Here is a 15,540-nt window from a genome sequence, read left to right as displayed (position 1 = left end):
CACACGCGTGTGGGCGGGCTTTCGCGGATGCAATTTACTACGATAATCGACTTCCGCGATCGAATCTTTGAGGCGCGAATTTACGAGAAACTCCATCTGCTCGTGAGAAATAAACCGGTGTATATATGTGTCGTGTTTGACATACGATGTAAGAAAAGCATTGCATTCCCTGTTCAATTAATTAATTATATAGACCGATTTACTTCTTTATATTCATATTATTTTAAAATAAAATGTATATTATTTATTATATTGTATATAAATTTTATATATAATATAATATCATATCATATAATATAATATAATTATATATATAATTTTATTATATATATAATATTATTTATTATATATAAATTTTGATATTCAAATATAATTGAAATTGATGCCCGCAGTAAATTTCAATTTAGTAATATAAAGTATTATTTAAAGATAAGATGAGAAAGAGAATGCAATACTTTTGATTCAATTCGTGATCGAATTTTCAATAATAATTTTATGTTGAATGGTTACTTACTCAGTATCAGGCACAGGTATCATAGGAGGAGGTAGGCGGCCATTGTGGTCCAAGAAGTGATTGATCTCAGGTTCCTCTTGCACTGGTGTCTCGTAGACGAGAGTTTCCACCATGGACCCTTTGCTCGAGCCGAAGGATACCCTAAACAATAAGGATTCTTCATAAAGAATCAGTAAAAAAATAAATATGTGCTTTAATTTTTTATCTGAGTACGGAATAATTCTTTTTTTTTTTAGATTAATTAGAATTTATATATTTAGAAATTTATTATACGAGGTACATTACCACGTATACGTTATGATGAATTAATACCTATATTTATGTTAAAAAATTATTTTACCTGTAATTTTAATTTATATTATATTAATTTTTGGATTAAAATTTTTTATAATAATTAAAATTAATAAAAAAAGGTTGAATTATAATAGATGTAAATGAAATAATTACGTATAAGTACACAAATCAAAAATCTAAATATTTCACATACATATAATAAAAATAAACATTGTTGAAAAAATTGGTAAGATTTTTCTTGTCAGTGCAATTTGAAGAAGATATTGTTATAGCTGAATAGTATGTCTCGATTTATCTCGGGTATCCTGTATTTGACACGCGATCGAAACAGGTCAGACGACGTCTGACTGTACGCGAAAAATATTCTTCGTAAACCTCAGTTTTCTATTGATTGACCGCAATCGGCGATCACGGAAGCGATATCAAAATCAAAATCCTACGATCGAATTACGATCGAGCATGGTCGAGATCGATCTATGCTGCAAACACACACATATGATACTTATTTATCATTTCCGGAAGCGATTTCTCGACCAAGAAATTGTCGACAGCCTCATCGAAACATTGTGGTCATTTGTGAGTTATATTTTGTATATTTATATTAGGTTTCTGTGTGGATTCCCTTACAAATTATTTATAGATTCTTTAATCAATTTTATTAATAGGTCAAAAATTGCTTATTACCAAAAGAGATAACTGATTTTGTGAACAATTCTTCGAGAATATTTTGTATACATTTTTGTAACACAAATATATTAATTACTTATAATAGAGTAATGTGTTGCAAGAATTTAAAAAAATTTATCAGAAAACATGCGTAATTATAAATACACAATTTAAAAATAATAAATATAAAATGAAATTTATATCACACAAATTTTTTGTTTCTTAAATATTTTTCCTTCAAAAATGTATACATTGCTTATAAGAGGGAAGGAGAGAAAAGATTTGCAAACTAAATTATGAACATACGACAAAAAATGTATGAGAAAATATTGTGAAAATATCTACGCGAAATTTTTGGCTGTAATTGTGATCTTAAAAAATATACATTTATTTTTAAACAAATTAAATTACTTATTACTAATAAGTTTACACATGAATTATTGGGACACTGATCGAATAGTGTCAATATGCCATTTACTTCGAGTATTTGCACTAATAAGATAGAATAGCGGTAAGCGGATCATCGACAAACCAGTTTTAGCACCGTGTACACGCGACTTATTATTCATTACTGCAACAAAGTTAATCCCGGATAAATTTCCCGACACGGTTTGCTGAGTGTGCCAAGGAATCAATTAAGTCACCACATCGCGAGAGATCGATGAATCGTGTCGCCCGATTTATCGCATTGCAGACAGCACAAGATATAGCTGTTTTTCTTATTTTTTCTTTTGTTTTGCTCGTCGAATGCAACATTACAGTAAAATCCAGTCTTCTTTCTTTAAGTATATATATAGGGTATATATATATGTATGTAGTATCTAAACACAATTTGTTTTTCTCTGTCATCGAGAGCAATAATCGTCGAGATATCGTTTTGTATCGCGTCAAATTTAGGGAAATATTAAATAGCTAATAAAAATACGACAAATCTATTGTCAACTGTATAACTATCGAATGCTGGTTTTAGTCTGCGCTAAAATGAGCTACAGTAAGGTGCTGCCACGCGTGGTTGTGTCTCTCAACTAAAATATGTCAAAGTCACATGGGTGTTGAGAGCCTACAGTAGGTCTGTATTTCCATTTATGCATCCTCTGCATTTAAAATGAATCGATGTAGGTATGCAATAAACAATTGTACAAAGTGGCAAAAAATAAGTCTAATAATAAAACGAATAAAATATAATATAATAATACCTATACATAAATAAGAATATAAATAAAATACTCGTTTATTTTAATTTGTAAAAAAAATATTTAGCAATATATGGCATGAAGTATTTTAAAAAGTATTTTAAATTAATAACAATAATGCAGTATATAATTTTTCGTATATCTTAGATTAATATAGAAAATAAATAAAATAACACACAAAATTTTTCATGATTATTAGCATATGACAGTATTTTTCAAAATTTTTTTATTGTTTAATCAAATGAGAAATATTTTTACCGGCTCTCAATATTAAGAATAATATAACTCTCAATATTAAGAATAATATTTATATTATTTTTTATTGTTATTCAATCTTTTTTATGTTTCTATCCTATTTTGTTCCAGACTTTTCTGCTTCATAATGTTTCTTGGCGGAGAAAGAAGAACAAAGTTAAGACAGATATTATTCAATTAAATATGAATTTTATTAGAAAAAAAATTCTTTAACGCGATTGAATTTAAAATTACTCGAAATTTTTCAGCGAGTATTATTCGGACGTCATTTTGGGATTATTATAAGTATGTTATTATAGTCTTTCTGAGACTGCAAGAGAAGGTCCGACGTGACACCTGGGCTAGATTGAAAGTTGCGGTAGGTCGGGGTCGAGGTCGCAGCTTCCCATCGATCTGACCTCCGAATTCGCACTGATCCATGAAGGTCGTCAGAACGGAAGTGTCGTTCTTTTATCGTCGAGATGACGCCTCTTATTTTCTACTTCACTTCCCCTTGAGAAACTTAGTACCGATCAATTTCTAATCTAAGATAATGCATCCTTCTTTTCCCTTGTCAAACACTTCTTAAGCGATGTGTAATTTTAAATTTAATATTTTAATCCAAACATCTTTATAACTAATAAATTTAAACTGCAAATTTTCGAAGTGTAAAACACACTTGAAATAATAATTCATTAAACTGTAATAAGAATCTCTTAGTTTCGCAGAAATATATTTATTTCGAATCATAATCGTATCTTTTTTGAAAGTGACACGACTCGTAATCAATTCAAGAATGCGTAAATGGGGCAGCAATAAGATTTATATTATAATCAAAGAAAATTTTTTTAGAATATCTATTTTTGCCCGATCTCAGAAAAATTGTTGCACTGGACAGTGATAATTTTACTCTCACGGCTTGTAAAGTATCGAACGCAGTGAGCCGCGGCGATAGTCGATTAACGAGGGATATAGTCTAGGTTTTGCTGAAATCGATTACGGAATCCCACGGTTCTCGTTTGCCATAGAAAACACTTTCGTTTCAATCTCGTCGCACTTTAACACGCGCGTTAACGACTATTATTTAATCTTTTGCATATATAAAAATTGCAACGAAATAATAAATCAATTAGACTAGTTTTATGATCTCGTTGCATTTATTAAAATGCGAAGATTGACAGAAATTTGTGTTCTAGCAAATTTATCTCTCTTAGCGAAAATAGCGATTTTTGTTCTTTTACATATATATCATTTTTAAAATTAATTGGCCATAATTAAACTTCAAATTAAAAAATATGGAATTTTATAAATTAGAATGAGAAAAAATTATAAAATAAAATTTTATATGGAATTCAGAATTAAGATATTTAAATTTATGTTAAAAATAGCTAAAAAAAATTTAAACGCATTAAAATAAAGTAAAAATAAATTTTATAAATATTTCTTAAAAATAAAATATGTATATGCGATCTCCAAGAATTAAAAGAAAAATCTAGATACACGTGTACATAAGAACATTCATGTGCTGATATATGTATAAACTTGCAAAAATAGACGCTAAATGCGCAACGGTGTTTTCTAAGTGCGCAATAGTGTTTTGGCAATGGATCAGGTCATACAGTTCCTTTCTAGAATAATTCGAACATCGTTGGCAATATTATTACGAAGGCATAAATAAACGACTTTTTCGAAAGTGCATTAAAAAAATATTAAATCAATTTCGATATTACAATCTGCACTTTCAGTACTTAAAGATACGCCTTGTCCTATAATTCATTGATAAGAAATACTAGGAAAGAATGTGCGTGTTTATTAAAACAGAATTTTTTCCTTCATTTCATTATCACGAAAAATACTTAGAACACTTTTGTAATTTTCTAATTTTCTCATATGCGTACAACTATGTACGAGAATGACTATATATATTATAGAATTATCAAGGATACTGCAATTATAAATGACCATGAAACTAACAAATATGCAATATTTTTAAATGCGCTAAATGAATTCATGCGCGCAGTTAAGAGTAATTAGCATTGTGACGATAAAAGCCTGTGCGTTGAAATCCACTTTTATTATACATAGAAAAATTTTTATATATGACAAAGTTATTTTTTTAAAGTGCGTACTTTTTTAGTTTTTCAAAATTAGTTTCAAGTTTCATCTTCAATTTCCATCTATAATTATTCCAAATGTCACATCTACGATTCGAGAAATGTAATATTATCAAAAGTTCAAAGTTTGACAAAATTACTATTTTTTTAAACGCGCGTACTTTGCTTTTAATTTTCTTAAATTAATTTCAAGTCCTATCTTTAACTTTTATCTATAATTATTTATTCCAAATGTGACGTCTACGATTCGAGAAATGCAATATATCAAAAGATCAAAGTTTGACGGAATTACTATTTTTTTAAACACGCGTATTTTTCTCTTAATTTCCTTAAATTAATTTGAAATTCTATCTTTAACCTCAATCTATAATTATTTATTCCAAATGTCACGTCTACGATTCGAGAAATGCAATCGTGAAGAGATCAAAGTTAAGCACTGCAGACTCGACGAGATCAGCAAGTCTCTTCCTGCTTCACGTTACTCCACGCTAGTTTCGCACTTAGTCACTTCGCGATATTCCTTGTCAGAATTATTAAGTGCACTCGGGAGACAATCCCGGAACACGTCGTCCAAGCGGACCTCGCTCAATGCATTATACGATGCACCGTCGAAGTCTCAGTGAGAGACCGACCCTGACCTATCCCACGTACAAATGTCGTAAAAGTCTCGCACGGATTGCGAAAGTCTTAGCTTACAGAACCGATACGTGGTCTCTCTTTTCTTCCCATTCTCGCAAATAGGAGGCGTTTACGCGCCGTGTAAAACCCGATGAACTCGCTTGCATTCGCGAGGCGGATAATTACGGGTTTTCGATAGAGCCGGGGCGCATATTTATCGAGAATCTGCTCCGAGGAAGGTTTAATCTGAACATTTTCTCGAATGCTCCAGTAAGAAATGGGAACAATGCCTCGGCTCAGATTAGATCATAATTCAACTTGACATAACAATTCCATCGAAAAATTAAAATCGTAATATTTTTTCCGATAATATACCGAGATATCTATCTCCATATATCCTAATTGAATCTCATTCAGATTCAAAGCTCAAGATGATTTTTGAATGTCTTAACATTATTCTTTCACAGGACACCCGAGATTCTGCCAGGGGTCCTTAAGGGGATGCTGCCGTTGTTCTGTTTTACCGATTTTAAGTTAGATTAGGTTCACTCTTTATTGAATATACAGATTGAAGAATCTTTTGATACAGGCTTTTAATCTCGTTTTTATTACTTCTGTATTATTCTTTCGTGTCATCTCTATTGGGAGCGCCATATTTTGTGCACAAATAAACTGCAGAACTTTTGTATTAAATAAGTATTGTTATGAGCTGATGCAAGAGGCCGATTAAAAAACTGTAATTTTGAAACTTTTATTACTTTTTATACGAAATTGCAGCGCTCCCCGTTTATTATTATCAGTACTTTAATTGTGGAGGATTTTTCGCAATAAAAAGAACAGCCCTTGAACTCAAAGTTGATAAAACAATCATGGTCAGCATCCCCTGAAATTTTTCATAAAATGCAACTTACCTTTTCAAGCTGGCGTGCTTCGCACCGTTCAGGATCTTGTTCTTGCGCTCGCTGCCGGCGGTGCTGGCGTCGCTATCGATGCTGTAGAGGCTGTCGTCCTTGGTGACTCTGCTGGCGTTGTGCAGGGTTGACTTCCTCGCGGTGCTGGTGCCCGAGGTGCCGTTGTGCTTCGGGCTCTCGATCGGCCGAGGAGAACCGTGGCGGATAGAATCGCCGCCGGACGAGTCCTCGATCCTGGTGGAGACGATCATGGTTCTAGTCGCGTCCGGACACTTCCTGGGGGACGTGCTCACCACGGTGGTGCTCTTCTGCAGCTGCTTATTGCCGGTCGCGCGATAAGTGTTCTGCTGGCTGCTAGGCGGTGGCTTGTCCTCCGAAGGCACCATATACGACAGCATCGTCCCTTTTTCCTTCACCTGGACGCGTGATATAGCAAACACGAATACGGAAATTCAGTTATACGATATATGTATACGACGCCGATCGGTAGAAGACTGGGGAGTCATTAACCGCTGCGGCATCGCGGTGAGAAAAATACGAAGCGACACAAAAGAGATCAATCGAGGGTCGTCGGAGGCGGATAGAAAAAGTATACCGTTCGCGGTAATAAGAGCATGACGGCAAACCGGTTGATTAATGTTCTGAGAGAGAGAGACGCAGTTAGAAAGTAAATAATATATATATATACTCGGAACAACATTGGGAGAGATTTGGATGGTGCTTCGAATCAAATGTCAGTGATTGAAAAATGTTCAGATACTGTATTTACTTATATGTAAAAATGTTTATTTCAAATCGAGTCTTGGATATTAATAGACAATTTTTTAAATGTCAAATACCTTTCAAAAAATCTTAATAATATTAAAATAAAGAAAAAGTATATTATAAAAATTTCAATTTCAGATTCGATGAAAAAAAAATTAAAAAAGAAAAGTTTTCAGCATTATCTGCACTTTTCACACCATTTTGCAAATAGAATAATCAGGTAATTCTTTTGAGCAGTACTCCGAAAAAAAATTATTTCTCTCGCTAACCACAAATCTAATTTTTCAAAAAAATTCTTTAGAAAAATTTCAATAATATCAACGTGAAGAAAAAATACATTATAAAAATTTCAGCTTCAGATTCGACTTAGGAAAATAAAAAAAGAGACATTTTCAGCATATTATTTGCACTTCAATTTTCACACCTTGGTAATCCGATAAATCAAACAAAAATCCTGTTGTGAGAAATTTAATCGAAAATGTCGAGCTGTACAATATCGAATCGAGGCAGTCGATTCCATTAAGCGTGCAACGACGAGAAGAGCGAACAATGGCGAGCATTATTCCTGGAGTATTAAAAGGATTAAATCGCGATTCGATATCTGGTCGAAGGATTTCACGAAGTCACATGTGCCATCTATAATAGTCTACGTTATTATTAGCGCGATAAGTCAATCGTCTTCTGTCAAACCGGTGTATCCTTGTCGCGAGTGTCTTTGTCGACAAACGTCATTATTATTATCATCATCATCATCATCGTCATCATCATCATTGTCGTTGTCAGCGAGTAACTGTATCTAATTTGCCCGCTACGATGCTACACAAATACCCGCGATCAATCGAAAGAAGAGCGCACGCGAACGAAACGATCCGCTTTAAATGCGTTTACATAGTCACTGACTGACATAGACCCGACGTCGGGCTCCTATCTTTAGGCGCCGCCGCGTCTTTGACAACAAAGCCCGCGCACGATATCGGACGTAAAAACGATGGGGAACATTGAATTGGGCATTTAACAACAACGCAAAGCTCGTAAAACGTAAAAATCGGCGCGTAAAGCATATAGTTGATGTAGTCGTGTAGTTGTTGTAGTCGCGAAGTTAGCTAACTGGGAGTTGGAAAACAGCAGCGGACATGAATGGAGAAGAACTCGGATATTTTTTAAATATAATAACATTTTAAATTGTTAAAAATATATCAGGCAACAGGAGATTTTAGCATTAAATCTCTGATCGATATACGAAAAAAAAATTAATTTCCTTGACCAAAGCAAAACTAAATAAAAATTATAGCTACCATAAAGGCTACCATAAATTTTTTTAGCTGTCCATATATTACAACCTAAAAAGTTATCATGCCTAAATTTTAGCTACGGTGATTAATATTTTTTGAACTATAATTAATTGGAAAATGCTAAAAATTATTAGCTAAAATTTAGACATTATAACTATATTTCATGTGTAATATAGGGACAGCTAAAATTTAGCTAATTTTTTTCTAAGCGAGAGAATTTCTGAAGAATTTTTTTCTTTGCGAAAGTATCGCAAAGTTATGACTTTGGTATCGCGACGTTTATCACTCACACATGAAAACTTTACGGGGTGATTATGTCTCTCGTGGCGCAAGCTCGGTCTCAGACGTCGTCTGCGGGTTCAAATCGCACACTTGCAATTGCGTTTAACGAGCGCCGCGAAGCTGAGATTGGCACGTGATCGCGTTCGTACGAAATGATTCTGGCGCATCAACCCTTCAGACACGTACACGTCATGTTTACGCGCATCTAACGGAGAATCGAGATCACTGTGTCGCGATACATAACGAGTGACTTATAATTACGGCGGGGTCTGTCTCCGATACTTCTAACGCGATTATGAGCATCGTGTCACTTTGGTCAGAGCGATGCGAGGGAAGGTTCGCCAGAGTAGAACGCCGGACCGCAACTGAGCACGATGCAAAAGCGAGGCAAAGGTTACAGACGGACGCGGCCGACTATAGCTATATCTACTCTACTCCGTTCTACGCCGTTCGCTTCCGTTCTAGACGCTTCATGCCAGTCATGGCTCCAGCCGCGCGCGTATATCAATTCCGAGTTCTCTCTCTCTCGTATCGTCCTCCCGAGGCTCCCATGCATCTTTCACCGTGCATCGGGGTCCACTCTCTCGAGTTCTCGTTTCTCTCCTAACCCTCTTCCTAAACGCGAATTCGGATCTCTAATATTCATTCGAGATAGCGAGATTTTCTATTCGACTCGTGCACCCGCGGCTTCGTTCGATCGTTAATGTTACATCGAGGGCAGCAGGTTGCAAGTATATTTTTTTTGCACGGTTATATACACGAGACGCGCGAAAGTGGATCGATTGTGCAAAAAGCGGTAAATTGGGAATCGCCATGATCGCCGACGGGTGATCGTGTCGACCGATGGACCATTTTTTCAGCGCTCCTAATTGCTTTCTCCCGGAGAAGTACTTTCTCCATGTTCCTGAACGTGCGTTTAGCGCTAAGATTCTCTGTTGCGTAATCTCTTTTCAAAGATAACGTTTTTTAATTAAATATTAAATATAACATTTTTAACATATTCTTATTTAATTTTGGAATATTTTAAGAGATACCAAGATGCATCTCAGATAAATATTAAATTTCTGTGTGTGATTTTTTTATCAATATATCCGATGAAAATAAGTTTTACATATTTACTTTGATCTAAAATGAAACATCTTTGGGTCTGTCACAATATTCCGAAACTAAATAAGAATACGTGCTAGAAGAAGGACACTTGTAATCATTGCAGAGGAGATAAAATATTAGGTACGATCGTCGCGAGTAAGTCTACAATTTATGATTTAAAATTTGGTTCTTTTAATAAGATTACAATGAAATTAATTTATATTATACCGAACAAAATTGTATATTTCAATATTAAAAAAGGATTTAATAATTCTTCAATATACATTTATTTTTTATTATATTATTAATGAATAAAAAATATAGTATATTAATTAATTATGTATAATATAAATAAAAATTAGATAAAAATAATTGCACCACAACACGCATAATTATTTTCTTTTAATAATTTCTTAATGACATAGAATTGAGACGCGCTTATTTTGTAACTAAATGTATACTATTGCACTCCCTAATCTTCGTCGATTTGCGATATTTCCCGAAGGGAAATTTCGCGATACTTCCGCGGAACCGAAACGCTCGATTGCATCGCGCGTGCAGCTAAACTACAGGTGCATTCCTCGAACAGCAATGGTACCATCGCGCGTTGCGATAGTAGTCATTCAACCTGCTCTTTCCCATGCGAATCCTCGCTTGGTTTAAAGAGCCCCGCAGCCCTTCCGTGCGTGAAGAATTTCACGGCTGAATCGGCTCCCATTCGCTCCCGTTACGCGACTTTGCCCAACACGCGAACTCGATTTTCCTTCGACAAATCACGGTCACGGATATATTTTCGAGACTGCGCTCGCGGACTTTTCCGAGGCGAGCTTGCGGCCAATTGACCCTTTAACCGACTTTACGTTTCTTAATAATGTCAAGCAGATCTTTCACAATCGCGCATCTAGTAATTTATAAAAGTTACGAAGGTGTGAAAATTTCTATATATATATTTTTAAAATAATTGTTAATGTTAACCTTAAGGTGATCCTAAACGTCTGTTGTTTCTTTCCTGTTTTATCGACAAAATGTGAGGTTAGATAAACTATAAATCTATTTATTGGCCATACGGATTGTTTTTGACCTGATTTTGAATTAGAACCCTTCGCCCTTTGTTAATATTAATACTTTAATTTGTACAGGAAAAATTCATCAACAACAATCCAACCAATAAATAGATTTATAGTTTATCTAACCGCACATTTTGTCGATAAAACAGGAAAGAAACAACAGACTTCTCAAAAACGTTTAGGATCACCTTAAAAGGACAAAAATAAAAATTTCTTTTATGTCAATGTTTAATAATTTTTACGTTGATATATTGAAGAAAATTTGACGCGAAGGGAATTGCTTTTTATCGTAGATAAATGCGAAATAATTCATATTTGATGTACTCACGTTTGCGCTAAGAAGTACTCAAAGCAAGGATGTCTAGAGTGTCTCCTCGATAGAGTAGCATTGGGATTATCTGAAATTGCAATTTGCATCGGTTAGAATATCTCATTAATTTCTTCAAAAAAATTATAAATTACTTTTCTAACATAATTTATCAAAAATATAATATACATTTATAAAATTTTATTTTATTCATACATTTTTATAAAATTATTTTATAAAAATATATTTTTATAAAATCTATAAAACAATATTGTTTCTAATATATATATATATATTTATCGTATTTTTTTTAAGTTTTACTTTGAAATCATTACAGTTCCATTTTTCACGACGATCTTTCAAAACACTGATTCAAAAGTATATACTTTTGAAGATTTCAAGTTTGCATTTTACTATAACTACTAGCTCATGACTCTGAATACTATCCATATATTTCCTAAAATTGAAAACACTAGATATATTGGTTTAGGAACGACGAAGCCGTCTTCGAAACAGCCTATTACTCGAGAATAAAGAGGACGTTTACGTCGTCGCGAAGCAGCGCGAAGAGATGCTTGCTTTTTTCCTCTCTCAAAGCGAGGAAAAATGAGGGAAACGGGAGGAAGAAACGATCTCGTCTTTCGCCTGAATGGACACCTGTTTTCGCGGACAGGTGACATCACGCACACGCGGGCGTGAGAACCCGAGAACGGACGTGCCGAGGGCAATGACTTGTGCAACACCGACATGCGCCGAGAAATGAATGCCCGCGAGGCCGAAGAGATTTGCTTCGAAGGAAAAAGAATCCTTCAATGGAATACTATTGTGTATGACCATTCTTACACAGTTATATTATACATACGATAACGATTCGCAGACAGACACAAGTTTGACATCGCGTGCGCGCAGCAGTCCGATAAGGCCGGCTTTTGTAATAAAATAAAACCCCGGCTAGCCAATATCTTGGAAGCTACACACGCGTGATAGGAGAACCGCACGCAGGTGTACTCGCAGAACCTCGTAGTGCATCAGAGAATTAAGAGCCCCGGCTTATCCGCGCAATTACTTTACGCTCGGGCAACCGCGTCGCGCGATAACTCGATTCCGCTTATCACCTGCGTGTGAGTCACTTTACCTTGTGCCAAGGTCGGACGGAGACAAACGCGTGACCATGTTATTTTTTTGCATTATTTGCATGACAAATGAGCGCTGTCTGAACTGTCCGATAAAAGAGAGCAAGAAACTTAAAGCAGTCGATTATTCATTCCGCGCACTATTGACATCTTCAAGGATGTACTACGGTGAATATATTGACGAATAAAGTATTGTTAAAGATAACAATAAAATAGTCGCGTTTTCAGAGTTAAATTTTGCAGAATTATTGTTGTATACAGAGAGAATTTTCTCTTAGAATTTATCCTGAAAATCATGGTCATGGACAATATGGTATTGAAAGAATTTTATAACAATTTCTTTGATTAATATTTACCACAATAAAAATAGTAATATCTACCACAATAAAATATAAAATATGTTCGAAAATTTATAGTATGTACATACTAAAATTTACTACACTGAAAAAAAAAAAATGATTTGACTTAACAAAATCCGCAGTCGGATACGTATAAATAAATATTAATTTAATAAGAACTAAATATTTTGTTTAATTGCAATGTTAAAAACAAAATATTTAGTTCTAATTACATTGATATTTATTTGTATGTATCGATCGCAGATTTGTTGTCAAATAATTTTTTTTCAGTGTATGTATACGTATTAATATTTTTTATTGTGATAAATTAGAGAAATTCTTATGATTACCATGATTTTCAAGGTAAATTCTATATAAGAGAAAATTCTCTCCGTGTATAAATTGAGAGAAAATAATAAAAAAATAATTATATATATTGACAGAATATTCTATATAGCTCTTGACCTAGTTTTGTTTCATTTATTTCGTGCATACATTTGGGAGATGCGAAAAAATTGCTACAAATTATATGCGCAACGATGGCCGTCGCGATTACGGCGCAATGATGCAATGCGGTTGAATACGCCGGGGCGCTAAATTGATAAATTTGCATGCCCCGTAGTCGCGCTCGCACGCGGTGCAGCATCCTCGTGCTGCACGACCGAAACAGGCTTCGCCTCGAGAGCGGAATAAATCCCATCGCTCGCATAATGCAGACGAAGCGCAGACGACGATAAATCAGCTTCTTCGAGTATTCGAAATGCGTTAGTACAATCGAGGATGTAAAACAGATGCATGAAACGATGCATCAATTGATACGAAATTACGTATCTCTGAATCATCATCTCTTTTTTCTCGATACACAGAAATAAAAGAAATAAAGAAAGTAATAAAAGAAAAGAATAAAAGAAAATATTTTTATAAAATAATGTTGCATGTTTGCACGGGAAAAATATCCAGCCATCATGGCTAAATTTTTAGTCATTATTGTAGCTGAAATTTTAGGTAATTAAATTTTAGGTATAATAGAAGAACCGCTAAAATTTAGCTATAGTGGCTAATATTTTTTTCCCATGTAATTTGCAAGAATTGTACAAGTATACGAAAAAAAATTAACCATAATAATTTTTTTTTGCAAACGTAAAAGAAATAAAAATTAAAATAAAAAAAAAAATTCAAGCTAATCTTATTTTTTATGCGATAAATAAATTTTATGGAAAAAAAATTCTTATTAATATTCATTGTATCATATTTAAATATTTTATCGCAAAATGCGAAAAGAACTTGGCACATGTGCGCGGATGACAGGAGCTAGTTTATTCTCGCGAGAATTTAACGCTTTACGGTGATGAAGTGACGCAAATTTTTCGGACGATTATAGTTACGACTAGAGAATATAAGTAGCTTACGTATACGAAACGATCGGCGAATGACATCATCGACTGCCATGCTCGTCGAGAAACGTTTACGCGAATGTTTGCCTCGCTGCCAGATGCTATGTCGTGTCGCGTATTTTTATCGGGTGGAGAAATCGAATATCGCGAACATCACGATTATTAGGCGTGAACTTTAAGCTCTGTCAATTGCGAGAAAGAGAGAGAGAGTGTGTGCAAATTTAACATACTTTTCGAAATTATTCCTGTCGTTATTAAGTATTGTTCGAGTTTGTATATTCAAACGAGGATGTTGTAGATATAGTTTGAAAGAGTGAAATCACTGGCAAGGGTCAAAACTGCCGTTTCTGCAACGATTATGTTTCTGCTCACGAACACGGTTTCACGACACGTGCATTGCAAACGCGGATGAAATCATCGCGGTGACGTCAACATCTGATTACGCAAACGCTCACACAATTTTTCCGCCCGCCCCCGCTTGTCAGATGAATGGACAATCAATTGTGAAAAAAAGATCTAGAATTTTACGAATAATTAATCTAAAAGTTGTCAACTTGCAAGATTTATAACTTTGTATATTTAAAACCAAGTTTATACATTCTTGAATAGCAGGGTGTCCAGTAGACTCAATAAAAAAAAATTCCCTGATTTTTTCAGATTTTCCGCAAGACCAGAAATTCATTTTTTCCCTGACTTTTTAGTATTATTTTTTCCAAATATATAATTTGCATATATCTATATGATAAATCAATTAAATGTTAAATCATGAAATCCTTGAGATATTTTTGTCAACAATAAAAAGTTCGAAAGTTAAAACAAACATTTAAATCAATCATACAATCTGCATTATGTATACGATAATCAAAACAAACATATCACTATAAACTATGTAAATAATCACCCTTTTTATTTATATTATATCAAATTTTTTTAATTTTGTCTCTATCTAATACATTGAAATAAAATAACACGACGATGAAAATATAAATTAACGAATACGCTGTAGATGAATCGTTTTCTAACAACACAGAAAATTAGCGTGCTGGGAGTCAAGAAAAAGTTTATATTTATTTTAAAAAAATATTTATTTAAAAGTTTATATTTACTTTAAAATAGCTCGTCATTATGGCCTTTTATTTGATTTTTGCGTTGTGCATAAATATGAGCATATTGAGATTTTTTTACTATCTTTTATTTATTTATTTAATTCTTAGTATATTTATTTAATAAAAAAATTCAAACTATTAAGACAAATGTAGAAGAATGTGAAAAATCCAGATAAATAGTAAAATTTTCTGACTTTTCCCTGACAATTCCAGATTTATAAAA

The 15,540-nt window shown here is 33.8% G+C and overlaps 1 protein-coding gene across 1 annotated transcript in view; it reads right to left on the bottom strand.

Annotated features, from left to right (window-relative positions):
- The window catches only part of LOC114934929 (uncharacterized), an 82,288-nt gene that overhangs the window by 39,859 nt on the left and 26,889 nt on the right, over positions 1-15,540 (bottom strand). Inside the window, exons 2-4 of the mRNA XM_029307642.2 lie at positions 11,368-11,437; positions 6,545-6,960; positions 515-655 (exon numbers count right to left, since the gene is read on the bottom strand). Of these exons, the coding sequence (XP_029163475.1) occupies positions 515-655; positions 6,545-6,942 (539 nt within the window). The 5' untranslated portion in view covers positions 6,943-6,960; positions 11,368-11,437. The remainder of the gene's footprint in view (positions 1-514; positions 656-6,544; positions 6,961-11,367; positions 11,438-15,540) is intronic.

The sequence above is a fragment of the Nylanderia fulva genome, unplaced genomic scaffold (assembly GCF_048542155.1).
Source record: "Nylanderia fulva isolate GAGA-0341 unplaced genomic scaffold, ASM4854215v1 Scaffold35, whole genome shotgun sequence".
Lineage (NCBI taxonomy): Eukaryota > Metazoa > Arthropoda > Insecta > Hymenoptera > Formicidae > Nylanderia > Nylanderia fulva.
The sequence above is the reverse complement of the archived record's forward strand: the minus strand, read 5'-3'. Positions and strand labels throughout refer to the sequence as shown.